This window comes from Cajanus cajan, chromosome 8 (genome assembly GCF_000230855.2).
Source record: "Cajanus cajan strain Asha chromosome 8, NIPB_CcT2T_4, whole genome shotgun sequence".
NCBI lineage: Eukaryota > Viridiplantae > Streptophyta > Magnoliopsida > Fabales > Fabaceae > Cajanus > Cajanus cajan.
The window spans coordinates 14,184,471-14,208,651 of record NC_138524.1 but is presented as its reverse complement, the minus strand read 5'-3'; the positions used below and the strand labels follow the sequence as shown (position 1 = coordinate 14,208,651).

Genomic DNA, 24,181 nt, shown 5'->3' with positions numbered 1-24,181 from the left:
CAGTATCATTTTATTAATATATCTATATATATATATATATATATATTCAAGTATAATAACTTATATTAATTTTAAACACTCATCATATAAGTTCTTATTTAAATTATTATAAATAATAATAATTTGTTAGTATAATATTTTGAGTGTGTTAATTATACTAACAAAATATTATTATTTATACTAACTTTAATAAGCTAGCGGTTATGCCTAAAAGACTTTTTGAATGTCCTAAACTCTACTCTTTTTAGGAAATAGATTTTTATAAAACTCTTATCTTAGTTTATTCCCTAAAATTCTTGTCCTAACTAGCCTGATATACGTAGAGTCATGAGTTTTTGTCGAACAATGTAACTTAATCATTTTTATCCTTAATTAATAAGAGCTCCCAAAATAAAAACAAACATCTAAATTCATGATTGTGTCGATTATGACTTATAATGGATTTTTATTTTAGTACGGGTTTATCAAGTCAAAATTCACATGTGAACTTGGTCAACCCATTCAATCTAATTGCATTATAGTGAATTGAGTTGGATCGTTAAGTTGTGTTAAACAAATTTTAATTGACTTAATTATAATTAGATTAGGTATCGAATTAATGAGTTTTTAACATAATCAACCCAACTTACAGTTTATATTAACAGTGATCATATAATTTAAATTTTATTTTTATTTATTTACCTTTTTTGAATTTTTCTTCAAAAGTTTAAAATATATCAATATTTTAATAAATACCCGATTACGTGCCTTTAAGTTTTTTTTTTTCTCATGTTTTGCATCTTTATCTTTTCTACATTTTTAACACCATTACACATCTGGTATAATTTAATTACATAATTATATTTTTTTTGGGTAATGAATTATTTCCTTATACTTTAATTTCTAATTTCATTTTATTTCAAGCACTTTTCTATGGATTTAATTAATCATCTTTCCATTTAATTTCAAAAAGCATTTTTTTCTACACTATGCTTTCAGTGCACCTTTACTCTCTTGTGACCATTTCCTTTCCTATCTACATTTACATTTCACACTATTTTTTTTGTCAAAATTATTTTCTTGTCTTCTTAATTCCATATTAATTTTTATATATGGACACTTTTAATTTTCTATCAAATATTTTCTCAATATATTTTCTACCTATTTATTTTCTAGCAAATTTATATTATTGTCAGATTATTTTCATCAAATATTTTGTTTTGTCAAAAGGCTTGTTTTCTTTATCAATTTATTTGTTCTGACACTCCTTGTCAAATCTTTTCTTCACATTTTTGTCAAAACGTGCTTTTCCAACATCAAAGGATTTTGTCCAAATTATGTCTAGATTTATACCATTGAATTGCACATCAAACAAATACCAATTTTTGATATCAAATGTCTTCTATATATAGAAATTGCTTATTTTCATATTCCTATTAAATTATCGGTTACATGGATCATATTAAAACCACAAATTATTATAGAACTTGAAATTCAACAACAGATTATTTGATGTAAAAGGCTAGCTAGATCTTCTTGACAAAGTTTTCGCCGCAAACACAACTTAGAATTAAACATAAAAATGGCATTCTATATTTTAGTTTGTATAATATATTTCATGAATTCCACCATTACTCTTGGTTATTGAAATCTGTATTCAGCTTATATTTTCTGTCAGTAATTTCGAACACAAAAAATTGTGATACCTGACCTTAACCATATATATAATACTTCTTCGCTTTGTTTTTACCCTCAAATAAAACATAAACTACCACACCATTGTCTACATTAGTTTATTGGAAAAATTGTATGATCAGTCCATAACACATAAAAAATCATGCAACAGGTTAAACTTCACCATGCAATGCATATATAACGAGAATTGATTCAAGTCAACTGAATATTTACACTTTGATTTTTTCTTCCCTCTCAAATTAATACGTCAAATAAAGATAATTACATCGATCCCTTAAAAGCAGTAAAACAAAGTACAATAAAACCCAGAGTGGCCAAGGCTTTCACTGACAATGACATACCTTCCTTTCCTTTCATCCATCCCAACACAAACGCACTAGTCTTTGTTTTCCAACTTGGATTGAAAAACCCCCCAAACAAATTACAAAAATTGAAAAAGAATCTTTGATGACAACAAATAATAATAATAAATAAATAAAAATGAAGTGAAAGAATCTCCGACAGGTACCTCCCTCTCCCATATAGTTAAAGCAGACACAAGACAAGTGTGTTTTTTCTTCCACCCTCTCTCTTTGGTGCACATGTGTTTCCCTGCATTCCAATCATGCAACTTGAGTGGTCCCCTTCCTTTAAAGTAAACACATCACGTGACTGCCTCAGTTTGATAGCAAAAGCCTACCACCAATGTGACCCTTCTCAGTCATGAATTGCCTAATAAAAATTCTCACCCTCTCTCTACCCAATAGTACGTTATGCCATTCATTACATTACAACAACAACAACTTCAAGCACTCACACAACAATACCACAATTCTCTTTTCTTTTCTTTCTCATCCCATGCATGCATCACTTCCAAAATTCTGCAATTTCTCTTGTAAAATTAGAAATAATCACAGATCATGTCTTTTAGTCCTGAGACACACTGTCAAATCTGACAACCAAAAATTAATCTGCACTCGTACAACTACTCTCGCTCATAACAAGCACTGCAGATGATATCTAAACTTGCTTATTATTACACTAGGTGGTGGTTGATACATTTGATCATATATTATTAAGTAGTCTATGAAGGGTGAGTGAGTGAGTCTCCAAACTTCGAAGTTCAAACATTGATAAGCTGTTCCTTTTCGGTGAGAGTATCACATCGTGGTTTTGGTGATTGAGATGGTGAATCTGCAGCACTGGCCATCTTCTTTATGTTTTGTTGATGATACACTTGCCTCAGTCTCTCTATCTCCCTCTTCAGTGCTTCTTGATGTGCTGCATTACATTATTTGATGCTTTGTTTGTTAATTAACTACTTAATGATAGGGCACATGCATGATTAGCACACAGATCTAAATATGCTTTGTCGCATGCAAACCCTTTTCACACATGAGTATGTAGTACAGCTTAATAATTGGCCTTTTATTTCTTATTCCTTTTAAAGTAATCAAATTATATATATAGTATGCAAACTTGCACCAAAAAAAAAGCCAAACTCTGCAATTTATATATTTAATATCTTACGATCCAGAATACTTGACCAACTTCGAGGAGCGCCAAGCCTAGTTATGCAGTTGAAAAAGTACAGATTGGATGCATTAAATTGTACCTTTTTATATAATTTTCCTCAAACTCAAAACTACAAATTATTAATTAACTATTTATCTTGCATAGATGCAGCCATTGAACACTGAAAGATATAAAAGATATCATAATGAGTCATTAACTTGTATAAAACCAGTTTGATCAATTCCCTTAAAGAAAAAATAAAACCCGAACAGTACGTTTTCACTTTAAGAAGATATAACCAAAATCTAATTATTATTATTATAATAATAATTTTCATAAACTTACATCTTAATTATCTATAGAGGTTCTTAATTAGCCTAAATTTGAAGCTTTAAGATGCCTAGCTCTTAATTGATACTTACTCAATAGTTTTATAACATTAAGAAAATCAATAAATAAGTAATTGATTAGCTTCTTAAGGAAGAAAAATTTATGTAGATGATATAGTTTAATAAAAGATAAGACGTAAAGTAAGTACCATCTTTGAAGATCTTGTCTTGGGCCAGCGCTGCGATTCTTTGCTTCAAAGCACTGTTGTCAACATTTAGAAGCAAACGTTGATGATCCAAAAATGCAACCCGTGGAGACAGTACTGAAACTTCAGCCTTCATTGGACAACAGAATAGGTTAATAAAAGAAAGAAAAAACCATATTATATAATTAATTACTAATACAATCCAATTATAATCCTATAATAGAGTCACATAAGTTTACCTGTAATGAAGTCACACTTCTCTCAAGCTCAGATATGTATTGTAGTTTCCTCACTCTTGATCTTTGAGCCGATTGTCTATTTGCCAAGATTCTGATATTTATGCAAAACCAGAATCAATAATCAGATGAAATTAAGAGAAAAATAATAATAATTGCAACACATCAATCTTATGAAGAACATGTTCATAAACTCTAAACAGTCACACTGCTAATTAATATTATATACTCACATGCATTATTTGTTAATTTCAATGCTCTAACAAACACACTATCTATTTGCTTTTGGAAACGTTATTATCCAAATTAATATTCAAAATGCAAGTTTACGAGGAAAAGCAAAAAGACTTAAAAACGAGAATATTTAATTACCTTTTGACCCTCTTGGGGTCAGTAATTTTGTCACTGGAACATGTTGCATTTGCATTACTATCATTATCATTGTTGGGAGGTTGTGTGGTTTCTTGTTTGCAATGGCTTTCATCCTCATCTGACTCATTCTTCAATTGCTTCTTCTCTTCTTCCTCCTCCTCCTCCTTTTCCTTGTTCATAATTTCCTTCTCATCATTGATGCTGTTGTGATCAGAGGGTGTAGAAGGGTTGGATGAGGACAACGACGTGTGTGCCACCATAGTATTATTATTGTTATTATTACTATTATTGTTCCCTGAAGCTTCATCACTAAACATGGACATGAATTGTTCATCATCAAACCTCTCGAACTCGTTGTCGTCACCGCCGCCACCAGTACTACCATCCTTGCAAGGGTGGTGGTCCAGCAATGGCGCCTCCAAGAACGTGATGGAGTCGCTCACCGACCGCCGGTGAGTGCCGCGCCTCGCCGCCGAGAAGTCGAGAAACTCGTCCACCCACGAAGGGTTTTGGTTTGATGACATGGTTTTGAGGGATGGCATCTTTTGGTGAAGAGAAGAAAAATCTGGCCAAGTTGGTGCCATGTTTGGAATTTTTGGCGGCAATTGAGCCATCTTGAGCCACACCAATCAACCCTCTCTCACAAGAGAATCAAGGGAAGAAGAAGAAAGAAGAAGGAGGAGAATGAAAGAGAAAGAAAGAGAGAAAGAACTATATATATAACCAAACCAAACACAAGGCTTGGCGAGAAAAAAAAAATGTTGGTATATTTATTAATGATTATCTATGCATATATATACATGTAATGTCTGTGTATATATGCACATCAAATCAAATCAAATACTCCACAAACAAGAGAAAAAAAAAAAACTAAAGGAGTGCATGCAAATTATATATTAAACCAAATGAGGCTCTAGGCTCAAGCACAAGCTTTATATAAATATGTTGAGAAAGCACAGGGAATGTTGTTAGAGGGAGGAAATAAGGTCCCAAGGAGAAGAAGATAAAGTAGAAAATGATGTCATGCAATAAGTTTTTTTTTTCTTTCTTCTCAATAATAATAATTTGTTATAGGGTTTAAAATCCCAATAAATCTCTGGGGTATCTGCATGTATGTGTGTTGTGCAGTGGGGTCACATGGATTGGACAGCTATGAACAGCTGGGAGGGGAGAAAGGGGTTGGGGTCTCCTCAACTCAACGGCATTACTGGAAAGTCGCCAGTGGTTTAATTATAATAACTAGTGGGAATCAGCCACCACGTGCCCTTGTGACCGTCCCTTTAGTAGGGTGCCCTTATAATAATAGTCTCATCATTTTCACACTTTACCTTTCTCATCCTCTTATTAACATTATCCACCTCTACTCTATGCTAATTTTGACTCTATCACCTTATAATAATTTCCTTTTTACCTGTTAACATGGTTTTATTAGGTAATTAAACTGTTTGGTCCACTTTCTTCTCTTGCAATAATTAGGCACGGTGGTATAATGGTGGGGGTTAATTAGAGTCAAACGTAACTAACCAATTTAAATGAGATTGAAGTGGAAATAATATTGGTAAATAGGTTAAAGATGAAAGCAGAATTAGGTGATTGGTTTGAATGAATGGCGTACGTCGACGTTATTATTCTGTGGGAAATTTTAGAGTTAATAATGTGTCTAGGATAATTCGGTGGTTAGTGATAGGTGAAAGGAGTCATATGGATTGGGATATTTATATAAGAACAAGGATCCACGTGCTTCAGATTATATTTAAGGATGTGGAGTTATGCATGGGGTGCGAGGGTCACTCTTATTAATCATTTAATTAGTTGGGCTTATTGTTTAGTAAAATTTAAAAAAAAAATCTATAGTTACCATACCAACATGGTATTTGCACCTTAGAACATATAAATCAACTTAATTACATCAATATTTTTTTGTTATTATTAAAAAAATATTATATATAATGATATACAAAAAAATGTTATCATATTTTTTTAATAATTATAAAAATATAATTATAAGTAAATATAATTTTTAATGATAAGTATTATATTAATATAAGGTACATATCATTACAAGACAATTTTTTGTAGTTTAATTTAATTAATCAAAGATTTCGAGTTCAAGTTGTAAAAGTCGACTTAGAGGTAAGGTTAGTAAATTAAGGTTAAGCTTTAAACTCACTAATAAAAAATATTTATTATTAATTTTTATAAAGTAGTAAGGTCACATATGTTAACAAAGATGCCCCACATGTTGATAATTAAAAGGACCAAATATATACTTTTCTAGTTTAAAAAAGTAAAATTCTCACAAAATCTGTTTTAAGTTTCAGTTATAGTTAACTGTTTAGAGAGAAAGTTTTACTCTTCATAATAATCTTTACAAAAAAAAATTCAATATGGTGTAATATAATTACTCAATAACTATATATGTTTGGTAAGCATGTGATCAAAAGTTTGATCCCCAAGTTTGTGTATTAAAAAGAATTGTTGAAAAATGTGAAGTCCATAGAATATTTGTTAGGATAAATCGATTCTTAAATAGATTATTATATTTTGAAAGATTAGTCTTTTAACTTTGGATTGAAAGTAAGTTGTTAACAAAAAATAAAAATAAAAATCTAGATGCAATTGCAAGTAGGCTGCCAACAAGAATTAAAAAAAAAATCTAGGTGCAGTAATTTAGACAAGTGAAAATTGTGTGGACTAGTGGAATTTGGGACCTTAGCTGTGAAGAGGAAAAAAGAGGGCTTATTGTAAAGGATCATTTTATGCCCCCATGTGAATTGTTTGCACGCACTATGCTTTCTTTGCTTTCTCCACAAACCATTCCCACATGTAGGGTATATGCTTCTCTCTCTATCTCTCTATGGGTATGCTTATGCCTATGTGTTTCTAGGTTCCTTCTTCCATGATCTTATCTTAAGTGGAACTCATTTTTTTTATATGACAAAGCTTCAAATTATCATGATTAGGAGATGGTATTGGGATATAAAATTGCCACATTCTAAATAAAGGAAGTGCTTGCCAATGGAGCATCTTCAAGGATGGATTTTATACTGATTAATAGCATCCATGTGTGTGGGGTCTTGTCTTCTCCTCCGACATATAAAATAAAATTGTTGGAATAGTGATGTGCAATGTGCAGTGCGAGTTGGTTCAATAAGATCAAACTGTATCCATATAAATCTATAAAGATTTCCATTTAAATTCTTAATTTCATTTGTTTCATTATAGTAGTCTCTCATTGAGAACGATTAATGCCTACTCAATACATTGGTATAAATATATTAATTGGTACGTGATTGTTTTATTTTTTTATTTTTTACTAATAGTGTTCTTTAACTAATGGTCAGAAATCGATTTCTTTTGATATGTAGAAGTTACTAAAATTAACCTTGTCTCTTCTAACAAAATATTCGCAAAACCGATTCAATGATAAATAAGATTTAAAATAAATTTTAAGCTATACTTTTTCTTTAAATTAAAAAGATGTATGGGGGAATATTTGTCGACATATAATTACTTGTTAACATATGTAATTAACATTTTTTTTATTATTTTATAAAAATTAAAAGTAAACATTTTTTTATTGTTGAGTCTAACATTTAAACTTTAATAACGTTATCTTGGAGTTGGTTCTGATTATTGTTTAATTATATATATACAGCTAGAAAATTAATTTTCTGTGACCATGCTTAAATAATACTAATTGTATTGCACCTAGTTGTTTCGAGATTGTTTGAAATTAATATGCAGTTTAAAACATGTCATGATATATATTCCTGGTTACTTGGTTACTTAGCTTGCTGGGAAAACATTTCAATTGAATTGTTAGTTATGAGGACAAATTTAGTATCGAATTTATTCTACATCGGATGATTAGACAGGCCGTTGTAACTTACAACATATATCAAAAGGGACCATATCATACTTTTTTTTTGTCCGTGAAATTTTTTTAAATAAAATATCACATTTTTAATGACCATAGGCTAGATATGTTAGATGTTTTTAAATTAAACATTATTAGTAAATTTAGCAGTTAGTTGAAATATAATAGGATTTAATTTAATTTAGGATTTTATTTATCAAATTGAAGGTTAAAATAAATTTATTAGAAAAATTTAACCTCCAACATCAAGAGATTTTTTTAATAAATAAATATAATTATCAAAATAAAATTTTAATGATCATAAAAGAGTGCAGAGACCATATTATATATATGCATAAAAAACCTTTTTCTTTTAATTTTTGAAAGAAAAACTTCTTTAAAGTGAGAGATACACACTTAAAGCATAAAGTTAAATATAAGCCTTTGTGATGCATAGCATAATTATGTTCTAGAGTGTTTTAAACACGAGTTCATCAAAACAAATACAAGTGCTGCTTAAATTTAATGCCCCCATGTGTCCACTTGTAGAGAGGAGAGAGTAATTATGATTATTTATTTGAGATGTACTAGTAAGTATCTGGGTGTATTTCACAACTATAGAATAATATTTTAGTTGATAGAACAGTATTTTAACCACCAAAGTAATCTAGTGATTATTCAAGTCTAAATTAAATTTTAGGATAATATTTTTATAAAAAGTATTTATTAAAATTTTAGAAGTGCAAACAAAGTAGGTTTATAATAAAACACATAAAGACCGTTTTATTATGAAATTTTTTAAAAGATGATTAAAGGTAAAGCCAGAAGACTTCAAATTTAAAATAAATAACATCAAATCAACGTAAAAAGATGTGTTTGAAAGTTTTCTTATATACTCTCAACAAGTGATATCATTTGTAGGAAGTGTGTAAATTCCAATGCACAATAAGGAGTTATGACAAGGTTGATCCACTATCAAGAGTTAATAGTGGAAAAATAGGTTATTGTTGAATACTTATAGTCTAAGGAAATGTTAAACCCATAGTCTTTTTTTGAGGGGGAATCATTGGATATGCAAACATGTCATCCTACATCATTAGAAAATGAGAAAAATAAAATATGAGTTTATAAAATACACAAAATCTCTATTGGTTTGAAACCTTTTGAGAGATGAATAAAGGTAAAAGTCATAAAGTTTAAATTCAAATTGATATTAATGTCATGTAAATATGAAAACATATGTGTGGAAATCTCTTGATGTAACAAGCAAAAAATATTAAATTTTATCTTTTAAATTTTAACTACTTTTACCTCATTTAATGATACTATTCCTAAAATATCCTTTATTCAATACATGACCTTTTCATAATTATAAAACTTATGTCAAAATGAAAATAAAATTATTTTTTTTAGAAAATTAAAGTATATTCTAATCAAAAACTAAAGACTAATCCTTTAAGATATTAAAAATTATTTAAGCACTTGACTCCTCCCGACAATTTTTTTTAAGTTATTTAAATTGATTTGGTAATTTTATAATTTTTAAAGTAATTTTTCTAAAAGTTCAAAATTTTTAAGTTGTTTGTATTCTTGAATCTTGAAATATAAAGAAGGAGAAAGAAAAAGATCTAACAAATAGTTTACTTAGAAACTTTTTCTTTAATGTTTTCATTGAAATTTATAAAAAAACTCCCTTTAATTTTAGAGCTTTTATGAAAATGTATATCATATAATATCTCTCTTCAAGAAGCGAAGCAGAAAACAAGATGATGAAACATCACTTTTTCAAAAAAAGACGAATCAAACATTGTTATAATATGATATGATATGATATGATGAGGGTCATTTTTATGGAAAATATTTAATTACTTCTAATACCTAGGTTAATATTATTTATAAGGTACTATTTTTTTTTTCAAAATATATTTGTAGCAAGTAAGTGCATCTTGAAACCTAAATTCAGGGTTTTATTTATTTTAGGGCTGGATATGCACTACAATAAAATAGACTTTTAGTGGCATTTAATATGACTTTTAGTAGCAATAAAAATTGCTACAAAATCTTTTACCGGCATTTTTACATTAGCCATTATATGCAGTATCCTTATAATGGTCGAAAAAAGTATAACTTTTTGTGACATTTTTTACTTTTTAGTTAACGTGGGACTTTGTAAGATGAGTACAAATATTCTTTAATTATTTTATCTCTAGTCGATGTAGGAAGTGTAAGATGAAGGTTGTCTTCTACTTATATATTCTTTTTAATTTTCTTATTTTTTAATTACCCTATTTCTAGTTGATGTGAGACTTGTAAGATGAGGGTTATCTTCTACTTATATATGTTTTTTAATATTCTTATTTTTTTAATTATCTTAATGGTAAGTAATCTCATACCAACTTAGAATAGTAAGTTATAGGTCTAACTCAACTTACAAAATAAATTTGTAAGATGAGAGTTATCATCCATCTATATATTCTTTAATTATCTTATTTCTAGTCGATGTTGGACTAAAATTTTTCTTAATAAATAATTATTGCTAATAGTAAATTTTGCTGTAATGTAAATACATTTTTAATGATCATTATATATTAATCATTAACATTTTTATTAAGTAATAAAATAAAGACAATTAATTTATTATCGTTAAATAATTGTCGGTAATAATAAATTTTGTTGTAGTGATATAGTAGACTTTTAGTTAGGCATGGCAACGGGGCGGGGCAGGGGCGGGTTTTACGTTCCCCGCCCCCGCCGCCGCAAATTTAAATCGCCCCCGCCCCCGCTCCCGATACCCGCCGGGGGTAAAATCTAGGTCCCCATCCCCGCCCCCAGCGGGGTTGGGGTTTCCCCGCCCCGCCCCCGCCCCCGCACCTATTTTTTTTTCTATTTTTTTTCTTCTTTTTTTCTTTTAAATAAATATGAATAATTTTAAAAAAATAAAAGAAAAGAAAAATAATATAAATTTTTACATATAAATATTTTTAATTTTGATTTATATATATATAAATAATTTTTTAATTATATTATTAAGCGGCGGGGACGGGGGCGGGTATGGGTGCGGGGGCATGGTGGGTATTAACATCCTCGTCCCCGCCCCCGCCCCTGATTTTATCAATCAGGGAAAACCCGAACCCGATAAACACGGGTTTTCCCCGTCCAAATTGGGGCGGGTTCGGGCGGATACCCACGGGGACGAGTTAGATTGTCATGCCTACTTTTAGTCGTTAATAAATAAATAAAATACATACATTTGAAACATTAACTTTGGAAATCTTAAAATTGTTTTGCTAGTGATATGTGAACATCTAATACATGTCTAGTATTAATTGAAGATATTAGAATATTGATTAAGGAAATTAATAAAATATTAATTTAATGTGACACTAAGTTCTAAAGAATAAAACATCACAAAATGAAAGTGGATACCCGTCTTAAAGGTTTAATATTCATTTAATATTGGTTTTTTCACAGCATTTTGAAATTTGTTAAAATGAGAAAAATTAAACACTTCAACACTTTTGAAATTAAATTAATATCTCTCATAATCGATTTATTATAATAATATTTGACAAATTAAAATCATGTCTTGTAAATATATATTAGTTCTTTATTATAGTATCGGAATAATTTTTTTTTAATATCTCTCATATTAATGATTAATTGGTAGATTGGTTCAAGTGATACATGTTTAATTTTCTTTAAGAACTTTATTTGATTCAAACTTAATGTATGGATTTTTTTTTAATATTTAAACTCGCCATATTATAGATATTTTCTGTTCGAACATCATTACCTCCTTTGGAAGATATATGATTACAAAAATTAATATCTCTCGTGAAAAAACAAAAGTGGAATTCAAAAGTGCCAAGTCATGTTCAATTATTTAACGAATTGCAAATTATATTCTATCTGGACTTATATATGTGTCAAAGTATTTAAAATTTTTGGAATTAAATATAATATATTAGTTCTTTATTATAATATTGGATCTAATTGATTAGTTTAACTAAAAATTAACTGAGAACTAGTCAACTGAGTGGTCCAAACAACCTAGAAAATTGGTGGAGTAAAAAATCGGTTAGAACAGCGAAAATCGATTAAAATTCAGAGAACAAATTGATATTTTTTAAGATTTAATTTTTAATTTTAAAATATTTTTTTGAAAATAAAATATATATAATTTTAAATTATTTTTAAGTTTTAAGTTTTAATTTTTGATTTTAATGTAGATATAAATTATTATTATTTGAATATTTATTATGAATTTTTTCTTAATAAAATATATATAATTACCACTATTGTTCCTTTATAATTGTAAGTTGTTTTTGCACAAATCAAGCAACATAATGATTTTTTTTTTATTTTCATAAAATGGTTTTAATGTTTTCTGTTATATCTTCTTCATTTTTGTTTCATAATAAATACATATTAATTATTATGTGTAAATTAATTAAAAATTAGGTGAAATATAAGAAAATAATTGATAACATAATAATTAATATTGTCTTAAAATTTAAAAATAAAAAAGTAAATAGAAACAAAATTTTACTAAAAATAACTTACAAGTAAAAAGGAATAGAGAAAATAGTATTAGTTTGTAAAATGCACATAATAATTTTTTATTTATATAACTAAAATTTATAATAAATAAAAATTTTGAATTTATAAATTATATTATAATTAAAATATAAATAAATAAATATTTTTATCATATTAATTTAAATTATAAGCTTATGATAAATAATTTATGAGAAGAGATCCACTAACTAAGTATAAGTCTTAATAGACTTATTTCATCCAATAACTCATGTTTTATATCAAATTTTAACGATTTAATCATTAAATTAAAAGTTCTTAATATATAGATTAAGTTTATAAATTTAAAAAAAAATTGAAAGTCATATGATAATTTGTTTCATTAATTTAATTGATGGATAATTATAAAAAAAAATTATATATAAATTTCAATTTATATAATAAAATATTATATGATTTTTAAAAATTTTAAAAATTTATAGAATTAATTTATATAATAAATACTTTTAATTCAATAGTTAGATTGTTAAACTTTGATGTAAAATATAAATTATTAAGAGAAACAAGTTTATCATGACTTATTTTTGGAATAAGTAGATTCCTCTTAATAATATATATATATATATATATATATATATATATATATATATATATATATATTCTAGTTCTAACTGATTTAATTATAATTAAACTGTTAAACTATAGATTAATTTATTTTTAGCATATATATTTGATAAGAAGTATTTATCAATTTTAGTGATAATTAATTTTTGTTGCCATGTCTAATTTCTTCGCAACAAAGAACCAGCAGGTCGATTTTAAGGACACTTACGATAATAAGAGAAGAATCCCGAGTGCTTAACTGAGAAGAATATATGTTTGCTATTTGGTAAGAGGAAGTTCAAATATATATTCCTTCAATTATTCTAAAATCATCATCACTAAGCCAGCTTGTCAATGTCACCCATTATACATTCATCACTTGAACAATTTGGAGACAAAACATGGTTCCAACGGTAAAATATTCAATTTTAGAACCCAAAATATTAATTTAATTTCTATTTTTTTTCTTTGGGCTAGTTTAGTAATACATTCGAATTAAGCTGAAGCCCTTTGATTCGCTTTGTCTTTCTCTGTATGCATAACTTCATGACTTATGATGGCAATCACTTAAAAGGGTATAGCAATTAAATTAGTAAGTGACACTTTTTTTGCGATGAGAAATTATTGTATGGTCTAATTATTATGTGTCTATGGTTTTAGCTAATTTCTGCACATAGACAAAATTTTAAATTTACAAAAAACCTTAAGCAGTTCACAACCTTCACGTAACACACCTTAATTTAAGGTCATGCAGAGAAAATGAAGTGCAAAATAAAAGCCTTGCCTTGTTAAAACTCTCGAGCATGGAAGACATGAACAGAAGATGTTTATGTAGCTGAAACGCCTCTCAAAGAAAGAAGCATGTTTGTTCATGATAAATATGAATGCAACCTCCCATTTTTCATTTGCATTGAGAACAAGCCACGATGAAAACTACCACATTATTAACCTTCGCTATCTTCAATCTTCTTATGATCTTGTGCAATGCATGGATAAGTGCAAGTGAATGTCCTCCAATTCACACGTATAATTCATCCAACATAGAAGCCATGAAGGTGAGGTTTGAAAGATGGATTACACAACATGGTCGAAATTACAAAGATAAAGAAGAATGGGAAGTCCGATTTGGCATTTACCAAGCAAATCTTAAGTTCATAGAGTGCAAAAACTCTCAAAATAACTCCTATAATCTCATAGACAACAAATTTGCAGATCTTACTAATGAAGAGTTTATGAGCACTTATCTCGGTTTTGGAACTAGGCTGCCTACACATACAGGAATCGGGAGTTATAAACATGGTGATCTTCCAGAAAGCATGGATTGGAGAAAGGAAGGAGCAGTAACTGAAATCAAGGATCAAGGCAATTGTGGTAAAAATAAATAGTAACATGGTGATTTTTTTAGAGTTTTTTTTACTAAAAATAAATAGTATTTTTGAGTAAAAATAGTCTTAATATTCTTTTAATTAAGATTTGTATCCGAACATGTTTTAATTAAGATTTACCTAACGGCTAACGGGGAGAGTTGAGGTAATTTACACGAGGTTCTAGGTTTAAATCTAGGTTTACAAATAAAAGAATTTAAAATAGCACTAATTTCTTTGAAGTTATGTCTTGATGCAGGAAGTTGTTGGGCATTTTCTGCAGTGGCTGCTGTGGAAGGCATCAACAAAATAAAATCAGGGAAGTTGGTTTCTCTGTCTGAGCAAGAACTGATAGACTGTGATGTGGAGAATGGAAACCAAGGCTGTGAAGGTGGCCTAATGGACACAGCATTCAAATTCATAAAAAGGAATGGTGGCCTAGCCACTGCAAAAGAGTACCCTTATGAAGGGGTAGATGGCACATGCAACAAGGAAAAAGCTGGACACCATGCAGTGAACATAAGTGGGTATGAGAGGGTGCCATCTAATAATGAGGCTATGCTCAAAGCTGCAGTAGCCAATCAACCTGTCTCTGTTGCAATTGATGCAGGAGGTTATGAATTTCAGCTTTATTCAGAAGGGGTTTTCTCTGGCAGGTGTGGGAAGCATCTCAATCATGGTGTGACTGTAGTTGGGTATGGAGAGGAAAATATTGGTGATAAGTATTGGATTGTGAAGAATTCATGGGGTCTTGATTGGGGTGAATCTGGTTATGTTAGGATGAAACGTGACACTGTTGATGATGCTGGAATCTGTGGCATTGCCATGCAAGCAAGTTACCCCCTCAAGAATTAAGTAGTGCAGTTGGGTGGTTGTGAATGACAAATGTGACTTTACCTCAACAAATTCATGTACACTCATAATTTATGAGAAGTTGCACTTCAACCATCTGAATTTATATAAAGTAAATGGCCAAAATCTTTTTTTTTTTTTTTTTATAAGAAATTTATTTAAGTCTTTTACCTATTAAAAAAAATTGAATTTGTGTTGTTTTCCTTTTGAAATAATGGTCGTTTTGAACTTTGTGGGATTTGATTTTGAATTTTTTTTATTGATTTAAGACATGAAAATCACCTAGAAAATGAATTCACATATCATACAGAAATTGATTAGAATCATGGATACTTAGTGTATGTTTAGTTTTCAGTTTCAACCAACTAAGCTCACATAATTCAAACCAATCCAACACTCATTACTTCTCTGATTATACATTGAAATATGCAAAGCTTTCATTATCACCATTCAAATGGATTTTCAAACACACCATTAGATGAACTACCTAGTACCCCTATTTTCTTATATTCGGGTGATGAGAGTACCTTGTTCAGGTGAAGGAAAATTAAAGTGAAGCCAATTATAAGCCAATCATCACCTAGAAATCAAGCGTTGATCACTCTGCAGTAACTGAAAGATGACAGGAAACAGGTACACGTGAAGAAGCATAAATTACGTAGTATCTCCCACCAAATAATAATGCATGATGCATGCATTAATACACATAAAGTTACTTCATGTTCCCGGAACAACAATCTACTTTATTAATAGGGGTGGGAATAGGACAATAGGTAATGCATTAGATGAGTACTTTCAAAAATTATCTAGAGTAAAGTAATTATCTGTATACTGAGCATGAATATGGGTAATTTACAAAGTAAATTTGTATTGCCTTTAACATCAACCTACAACATCAATAGAACCGCATTAGTTTGCCCTTTAACCTTTGTTTCCTAATTACAACATTCCGTTTATCTCATTTTAAGTTTTGAAGCTTGGGGTGTTGTTGATTTTATTATGGTAGCTCAGGTAAAATAAATTAATAATTTGCGTTATCAATTTTTTACTTTACAGTCGTAACCAATTAATGCAATCCATCATTTTTTTAATAGATTTTGAAGAATACCAACCTAGGACTTGGAAGTTTATGACTTGGTGGTGATGGTGGTAGGGGTTTAGAAGATGCATAATAAAAAGTTCTCCTCGTTGTCATCATTGAAATTTTTCTTACTTATTTGCGGTTAATAATTGTCCAATTTAATAATTCTGCATTGCATAATAACCTTATTATTTTATTTTTATAATCTTTCATTATTATATTTGAAAGATCTTTATATAGGTGGTTAAATAAATTATATTTGTATTTTTAATCATTTTCATTTATTAATTTTATAGTTAATTAAAGAGCAAGCAATGACTATGGTACAAAAACGTGAATGGCCAATAAATATGTATTAAAATTATTACTCACATTACATGGGTATGAATTTGGAAATGGATTTTTTTTTTAAATATAGATATAGGAAGGATAATATAATACATTAGTTCTATGCCACCCATTTCCGTTCCTGTATTTTTTTATTATAATTATAATAATTATCATTATTTTGGTTTTGCAACAACGACCTATTTTTACTACCCTATCCTCTTTGCCATCGTACAAAATAACTAGGACCATTTGAATCTGGCAAATTAATTCAACAGAAAATGCTGTCCATTTCGATTGTATATGCACAAACTTGTTTTTAATGACTTCATACTCCCAAATCCAAATATTTGGCAAATCTAAGATCTCATTGTCACACTTCTCTGCCTCAAAGCGCAAGATCACCCTACAAAAATGTAATTATGATTGACAAAAACAATCAGTTAGACACTAAAATTCACCACAAAGCTACTAAAGATTTCTAACCAATTAGTTGAATAAAAGGTGTGTGAATGTTATAAACTCTTTAGTACCATGTTCGACTCCCACATATTAAAATAAAAATGGCACAAAGATTTTGCAACACGTGACAACCAATTTAGCATTAAGAGCATCTACAATAGGGGTTGCTTATAAGCAACTTCCTGTACCACATTACTGCCAAATCAGCTATGGCCACTTTATGGGTTGCTTAAATTTTAGCAGAGTTGCTTCTACAAGCAATTCTGCTAAAATTTAAACAATCCATAAAATGGGTCAATAACTAATTTGACAGTGATGTGGCACAAGAAATTGCTTATAAACAACCCCCATTGTAGATGCTCTAAGAACTATACTTGGTTCAATATCGATAACATAACAGGCAAGATGTAAGAGCTATATTTAAAATCTAATAAGCCATCTTCCACTCACCAATACTCGCTGGCCAAACTATCTCTTCAAATTTGATTTATTTTCCATTTCAATTAATTTCACAAATTACTTCCCTGTGTATCAAAAAGTGCAAGACTTGGCACAGTGGTAATTGACAAGAATAATCCTTATTGACAATTTTTGTACTATCACTTAGATTTGATACACTTGCCAAATGCAACTATTTAGTTCAAATCTAACAGGACAAAACTGTATCCAGGAAACAAATAGTCTCAACAGCTTTTTATATTTCCTTATTTGATCATAGTGCTGCCAACAATTTCACCAGTGGGTCCCTTGTCCCGGGATTGATCCATATTTCACAATTTAGTTTCTTAGAAAGTCCTGAATTTACAAACTGCAACAGTAACAATGTTGTAACTCTACTATATCCAGCCCCTTCAAGACTTCAAGTCTTTAACTGAATCGAACAACTGTACAAAGACATGATAATAGATAAATTACAAGTCCCACAATCAAAATGAAATATCCAATTGATTGCACCTCAAGTAAGATATCAGATATAAAATGACTATGACACAGGCATTGCTGCTTCAAGCTTCCAACGAAGCAGATAAGAGGAGAATTTGGATTAGAGGAACTGGAATGCAACAAAAATGTTAAGTCTATCGAAGAGTCGCAAGAGCAAGACAAGTGGATGAAAGCTTTGGTGGGTGTAAGAAAGAAGGTTACAGAGGTCTAAGAAGTATTAAAGATTGCAGCATTTGGTCAATAATTTGCATTCTTGAGTTATGGGAAATAAAGAGAAGAAATAAAAAATGATCTTAAATTTGGCAGGACTCAAGGAAATGAAAATGTTTGGAATTTCTCAAAGTTTTCTGCTTCTACTTGAGCTCCAACAGCCTGCTCTAGTTTTTGTAATGGTGGCAATGGACGAATCTAGGGACATTGGTTTAAAAAAGGGCAAAAATGAAGGAGAAATCCATGATGCTTTTTGTTGATCCAATCAGAACTGTTGATAAATTAATATAGTATTGGAGCACCTTGTTCCATAACAAACATGAAACCTGCAAAGGTTTGTCAGAAAGATACTTAAATTGATCAATATGGCATTTAAAGAGACAGTATAAATAAGATGAAAGAAAGAAGTAAAAAGATAAGGTCAGGATTCATAAAATGTAATGGAAGGAAGAAGTTTTAACAGAGAAAACCACAAATAGAGAAACAACGGCAGAGTATCAAAATGGAGTAACCTATAATTTCATTTACACTATAGCCAATTTACTAGCATTGCAGTGATAAAACTCTAGTTTGAGGTAGAAGGTGAAAGTTCAGAAGGGAAGGAGACATAATGCAGAAAGTGAGATTACAGCAATACTCATCCCTTCTCTGGCTTATATTCTCATGAACATAGTCATACAAGAGTTGTTTAGACTTCCTCATTGTATTATTCCTATGCCTAGCAATGACAATAACTTTTGTTCCCATTTCCAACTCAGCAATGCCAATAACTAACTCGCCAATGCCAGCCATCCTCTCATTCATCACATAAAATATCATTTGTTTTTTTGTCCATATGCTATAAAGAACAGCACTTACATAGAGGGAAATGCAAATATTACACCAACTACACATTACCAATGGTGAAAAATATCACAAATAATAATAAAATCACAATAGTGTAACAACTCATATGGCACATCAATAACAAAAGTCATGATATCTGCACAGAAATGTACAACATCATGTCTAATTTAACAATAATAAATATATAACGACATTTAAACATTAAGATATAAATATGTAACAATATAGTAACAGAACAAATAAACTGAACATTGAAATAAATCACTCCAAATTAAATTACTCACGTTCATACTTTCAAAATAATTAGCAACCAAGAATGTTGTAATATCATGTACATGTAAAAAAGGTTCCCGCTTTAACAAGTTATAGTCTTATAGATAAGCATGTTTGCTGTGCTTGCTTATCACGCAACAATAATCTTTTAAGCCCAATCCACCATAACAAAAAATTGATATTCATGGCCTGAATCATGGTACTAACAAGAACCATTATTTATTTATTTATAAGTTCCCATGAAGCATGTATTTTGTCAATGAAGGATTTAAGAGAATAAGACATGAATGTGTAAAAAAAAAAAAGCGTTTGTAACCACAAATATTGCGATGGTCAGAGGGAAGCGTGTATTTATCTATATTCTTCAACTTAATCCTGGAAGCTCGAGGATAAAGACAACCAATCAAATTGAAAAATATATTTAGAAAAAGTATTTATATCTTTAAGTTGTACACATTGCAATATATGGTTTCTTACGTATCTTTCCTGAATGAAACAAATTCCAAAAGTTATAGATTTCACGATGCTTTCTTCTCTCTTTCTTGTTCTCACTGTTTCAACATTTCCTTAAAAACTATGGGATGTTCTTATGAAATGAGCCCTGACATTAACTAACTAAGAAGTAAAGCCATATAAGAAATCAGAATCAGGAAGAACTAAGGGAATATATATATATATATATATATTTAAAATATTACCAAGGTTTAATGTCCAGTAAACAAGGTATCTTTAAACTCAATGGTAATGCCTCCTTCTAGATCTGGTGCGGCGACGAAAGCTCCAGAGAAATACCAGGAAAATAACCAGCCCTACTTGTAGAATAATTGCCAATTTCAAACCTACACAAGGAAGTTTCAATTTATATTTACCAATGAGTTTGTAAACACATGAAAAAAAAGTTGTTGGATAATAAGTTACCAGTAAGGTTATAAATTGATTCCTCTGACTTCACTCCATTTTGACTTGCTTTTGGCTTGCAATTGCTAATCGTGTACTTAGCATTCCCACCCATGACACAAGTGTTGGGGCAACAAATGTTTCCATCATATTCATCACTCCCATCACAACAATCTGCAGCAATATTGAATGAAAAATCGGCATTCAAAGTTCAAGGCAAAGGAAGCCTAAATATCTTGATCCAAGGAAAAGTATTCATTGCCAGTTTATGTTAAAGCAGATTACTCATGTGAAATGTAAAACCAGACCAGTTGCAACTTAAATTCAGGTACTAATGAGTTTAGATTTATAAATAATTTAATCTCAAGTAGATAATGAGTTCCTAACAGATCAAAACCAGCAAGAGACAATGAACCAAAAGTCGATCAAAATTTAAATTTTTTATAAAGGCCTGTGGAATCCATTGGCAGTGGAAAATATGGAGATTAAGAAAAGTGTTTTGCAATTCACTGTCCAGATCAAAGGGAGACTTGACTATCCTTCCTTTTCAAACGACAAAGCCCTTTTTAGGCTTTAGGTAGTAACTACTAAGATCTCTAGTTCATTCCTTTGTGTTGGAAAAATTCCAAAGACATGTTCAAAGTGCTATAAAAAACAGGCCTGAACAAAATCTCAGAAAGGTAAACAGGAAAGAGGAATACCAGGTATGAAAACACAGGAGAAAATGCTTACCACAAAAATGATCATTAACATGAGAAGAAACTATAAACTGTGGCTTGCTACCAAGGTTTTTGCAATAAAATTTTCCATTGGGGCAAGCTGAAGTTCCTGTAGTCATAAGAAAAACATCCTAACAAGTTATAAATGGTATGAAAATCCACCTCATGATTTTGCCAAAAAGATGTACATGAAAATCTAAGTAAATTTATTGCATTAAAAGCTAGAGAAACAACCAAATTATTAACATTTTGCATAAGATCAAAGAATAAAATAAATGATATTAAAAATTAGGCTTAATATATATATATATATATATATATATATATATATATATATATATATATATATATATATGATATATACATTTCCTTACAAATTTCCAATTTGGACAAAACTTAGTTACAGTGTTGTTCTATAGGTAGGTGCTTTTAGTGTTATTGACCAATTAGAATTGGAGTTTCACCTCGATAAGAATATTGACCTTTCATGGGAACTTTTATTACCTTGGATTACCTAAATGAATCTCCAACTCTAGTTAGAAAACAGCACTAAAATATCTACAAAAATGCATACAAGTTTTGTCCTTTGAATTTCCTCTGAATCATAAAAACATCTAGCAATAGAACACAAAACTCATCATGTGGCATACCAGGCTCATCGGTGCCATCAGGGCAGTCACAGAAGTTGTCATTGAGACGGTCTCTGGAGAAGGATTTTGATCCATCCTTACACTTGATCACCTGAGAGCTGTAATATTTCTCGTCTGCACCCAAAACCCAATTCAAGTTTCATCAAAATACACAAATAACAGCAAAATGGCACACCCACTGGGGAAAAGATTGAAGCTTTGGGTGGTTTGAAGCAAAGGGGTACACAGGGACCTACCTAGAGGGTGTATGCCCAAGAGAGAAGGGTGAGAAAAACAACATGTAACGGAAACGAGGAGAAGAAAACATGGGAAGTGTAAACATAAGAAGCAATGCGAGACCATGTTTTTGTGCGTGAATCAAATAATTATGAGTGTGTGTTCTCTCCGCGAGAGAAGCAGTTTCATTCTCGATTTTTGAGGCTCCAATTTTGTTGACTTGACTTGACTTCAACTCTTTGTAAGAACTAAGAAGTTTTCTACCCTAAAAATAAAAAATTTATTAAAAAAAAAAAAAAACTTCTTTCTAGGAATTAGTCTTCCCCTATGTGTATGGGAAGAATTTGTTCAAAATTTACTTCCATTAATTTGATTAATTTCTAAGTTCGAAAAGTTCCCAATTAGTTTTCAGTTTCACTATCCATTAAGTACCATTTTTTATGCAATCCCCAAAACTCTTTGCACTTGCAGGAATTTATTTTTGTATAAAATCCCTGAAATTGTCTTAGGTAGTATATTTATTATTTGAAATATTATTAATTTTATATTAGTTATTATTGACTTAAAATTTATTTACCTTTTTATTTCTTTTCAAACTAAATTTTTCTCTTGCCGTAATTATAAGTAATAGTTAACCGTTTTTTAAGTTATCAGAGATAAATTTGCTTAATTTATTATTAATTATATTTTCTATGTATTCACTTGTTATCTATATATAAAATTTTAATAATTAAAATATTTCTCTCGTAAAATATTAGAGACTAATTATGATATGAGTTTATCTAATTTACTTTTTATGCATGAATTATTCATTATAGAATATTTATTATATTATGTTTATGAACGCATAGTAAAAAATTAAAAGTAAAATTTTATATTAAAATATAAATATTTTGTATTAAAAAATTAAATTATTTAATAATTATTTTCACACTGCACATATATAAACACAGTTATTATATATGAATTTAAAAAAGTTAAATTAATGTATAAGCTGTGAATTCTCATTAAATTTTTTAATTTTCTTTTGTAAATTAAAGTTAGTTTGGATTTTTTCTAAACAAGTACTTATAAAAAAATAAATAAACTTCACTTATTTACCTCAACATTTTTAAAAGCTTTCTGATCTTACTTCCTAAAAAGCTAAAATATGAATTTTTAACTAAATTAAATTTTAAAAGATGTATGTATTTTATATAATGGAGAACCTAATCCAATTAAATTTTTATATAAACTTTCAACTAAATTCTTGTAATATAAATATTTTAAAATTAGTTCTTAAAAACCTCTTTCTTAAAAAAGAATTCAGTTCTCTTTCTTTTTTTATTAATTGGCAAAAATAGCAAGATGCTCAATTTGGAAGATGAAACTTATGATAAGTAACTCTAGATAATTACATATTCAAACAATATAAAATATGTAAGTATAAGAAAACTATTGGAAATTTTATTAAGTTTTTTTTTTTAAAATATGATATATTGATAGTATTCGATCTTCAATCATAAAAGTGTTGGTATATAATAAAATCATTAATGTAACACTGTACATTTTTGTTAATTAATGTTGATTTTATCAATAACCGTGTTGTGGTGATTTATTGTTTTATTATTGAAAAATTCTAAGAATTAAGAAAAAAATTTGTAAGTTTTAGGTGTTTATTTCTTTGAGTAAGGTCTAATTGGACTGAGAAAAAAAGTATATAAAGTTTCTTTTAATACTTAAGTTTCATAAGTTCTTTTCTTAAGAAATCTTAGGAAGATAGTCTAGAGAAAAGAGTTCTAGAACCATAAGTGACTCTACATAGAGTGATGATTCAAAGTTGTTAAAATTGAGAATTGTAGTAGGTGTCATGTGGTGTAGAGCTTCTTAGAGCTAGCTCAAAGCCCATCTTTCTTCTTCACCCTTTTCTTCCTTTGATTCTATGGATTTTAAGGTAAGAGAAGTTAGTTAGTTTGATTCTATTGTGATGCATGAATTACAAGGTACTTGGATTCATCAAAATTTGTGGATGTGTGAATGATTGAGATGGAAAT

At 29.4% G+C, this 24,181-nt stretch overlaps 3 protein-coding genes across 5 annotated transcripts; 1 reads left to right on the top strand and 2 right to left on the bottom strand.

Annotated features, from left to right (window-relative positions):
• Positions 1-1,844: 1,844 nt before the first annotated feature.
• On the bottom strand, positions 1,845-5,466 carry LOC109798744 (basic leucine zipper 34). Its single transcript, XM_020359127.3, has 4 exons — positions 4,312-5,466; positions 3,943-4,033; positions 3,707-3,833; positions 1,845-2,934 (listed from the first exon to the last, which is right to left on the bottom strand). Exons 1-4 carry the CDS (start codon positions 4,923-4,925, stop codon positions 2,777-2,779), a joined length of 990 nt encoding a protein of 329 aa, XP_020214716.1. The 5' UTR covers positions 4,926-5,466; the 3' UTR covers positions 1,845-2,776.
• Positions 5,467-14,235: 8,769 nt separating this feature from the next.
• Positions 14,236-15,753, top strand: LOC109799247 (senescence-specific cysteine protease SAG39). Its single transcript, XM_020359798.3, has 2 exons — positions 14,236-14,680; positions 14,933-15,753. The coding sequence occupies exons 1-2, from the start codon at positions 14,236-14,238 to the stop codon at positions 15,526-15,528; spliced, it is 1,041 nt and encodes a 346-aa protein (XP_020215387.1). The 3' UTR covers positions 15,529-15,753.
• On the bottom strand, positions 15,624-22,388 carry LOC109798830 (kinase C substrate, heavy chain-like protein). Of its 3 annotated transcripts, none has more exons than XM_029271379.2 (6): positions 22,169-22,388; positions 21,933-22,046; positions 21,296-21,391; positions 20,585-20,737; positions 20,365-20,505; positions 15,624-17,339 (listed from the first exon to the last, which is right to left on the bottom strand). In XM_029271379.2, exons 1-5 carry the CDS (start codon positions 22,272-22,274, stop codon positions 20,402-20,404), a joined length of 573 nt encoding a protein of 190 aa, XP_029127212.1. In that variant the 5' UTR covers positions 22,275-22,388; the 3' UTR covers positions 15,624-17,339; positions 20,365-20,401. The 3 variants fall into 3 exon arrangements, with proteins under 3 accessions (XP_029127212.1, XP_082918320.1, XP_020214819.1); XM_083062194.1 differs by lacking the exon at positions 15,624-17,339 and adding an exon at positions 17,958-18,279; XM_020359230.3 differs by lacking the exon at positions 15,624-17,339 and adding an exon at positions 17,958-18,873 and having other exon boundaries at positions 22,169-22,386.
• Between the last annotated feature and the right edge of the window lie 1,793 nt (positions 22,389-24,181).

What these genes read in the sequence shown, in the direction of transcription:
- LOC109798744 (XM_020359127.3), bottom strand. Translation starts at nt 4,925, where the DNA reads ATGGCTCAATTGCCGCCAAAAATTCCAAACATGGCACCAACTTGGCCA. An exon ending in GACCCCAAGAGGGTCAAAAG is followed by an intron (nt 4,034 to 4,311) that starts GTAATTAAATAT and finishes CATAAATATCAG; the next exon opens with AATCTTGGCAAATAGACAAT. An exon ending in GAAGTGTGACTTCATTACAG is followed by an intron (nt 3,834 to 3,942) that starts GTAAACTTATGT and finishes TGTCCAATGAAG; the next exon opens with GCTGAAGTTTCAGTACTGTC.
- LOC109799247 (XM_020359798.3), top strand. Translation starts at nt 14,236, where the DNA reads ATGAAAACTACCACATTATTAACCTTCGCTATCTTCAATCTTCTTATG. An exon ending in CAAGGATCAAGGCAATTGTG is followed by an intron (nt 14,681 to 14,932) that starts GTAAAAATAAAT and finishes GTCTTGATGCAG; the next exon opens with GAAGTTGTTGGGCATTTTCT.
- LOC109798830 (XM_029271379.2), bottom strand. Translation starts at nt 22,274, where the DNA reads ATGGTCTCGCATTGCTTCTTATGTTTACACTTCCCATGTTTTCTTCTC. An exon ending in CTTGGGCATACACCCTCTAG is followed by an intron (nt 22,047 to 22,168) that starts GTAGGTCCCTGT and finishes TTTTGGGTGCAG; the next exon opens with ACGAGAAATATTACAGCTCT. An exon ending in TGATGGCACCGATGAGCCTG is followed by an intron (nt 21,392 to 21,932) that starts GTATGCCACATG and finishes TTATGACTACAG; the next exon opens with GAACTTCAGCTTGCCCCAAT.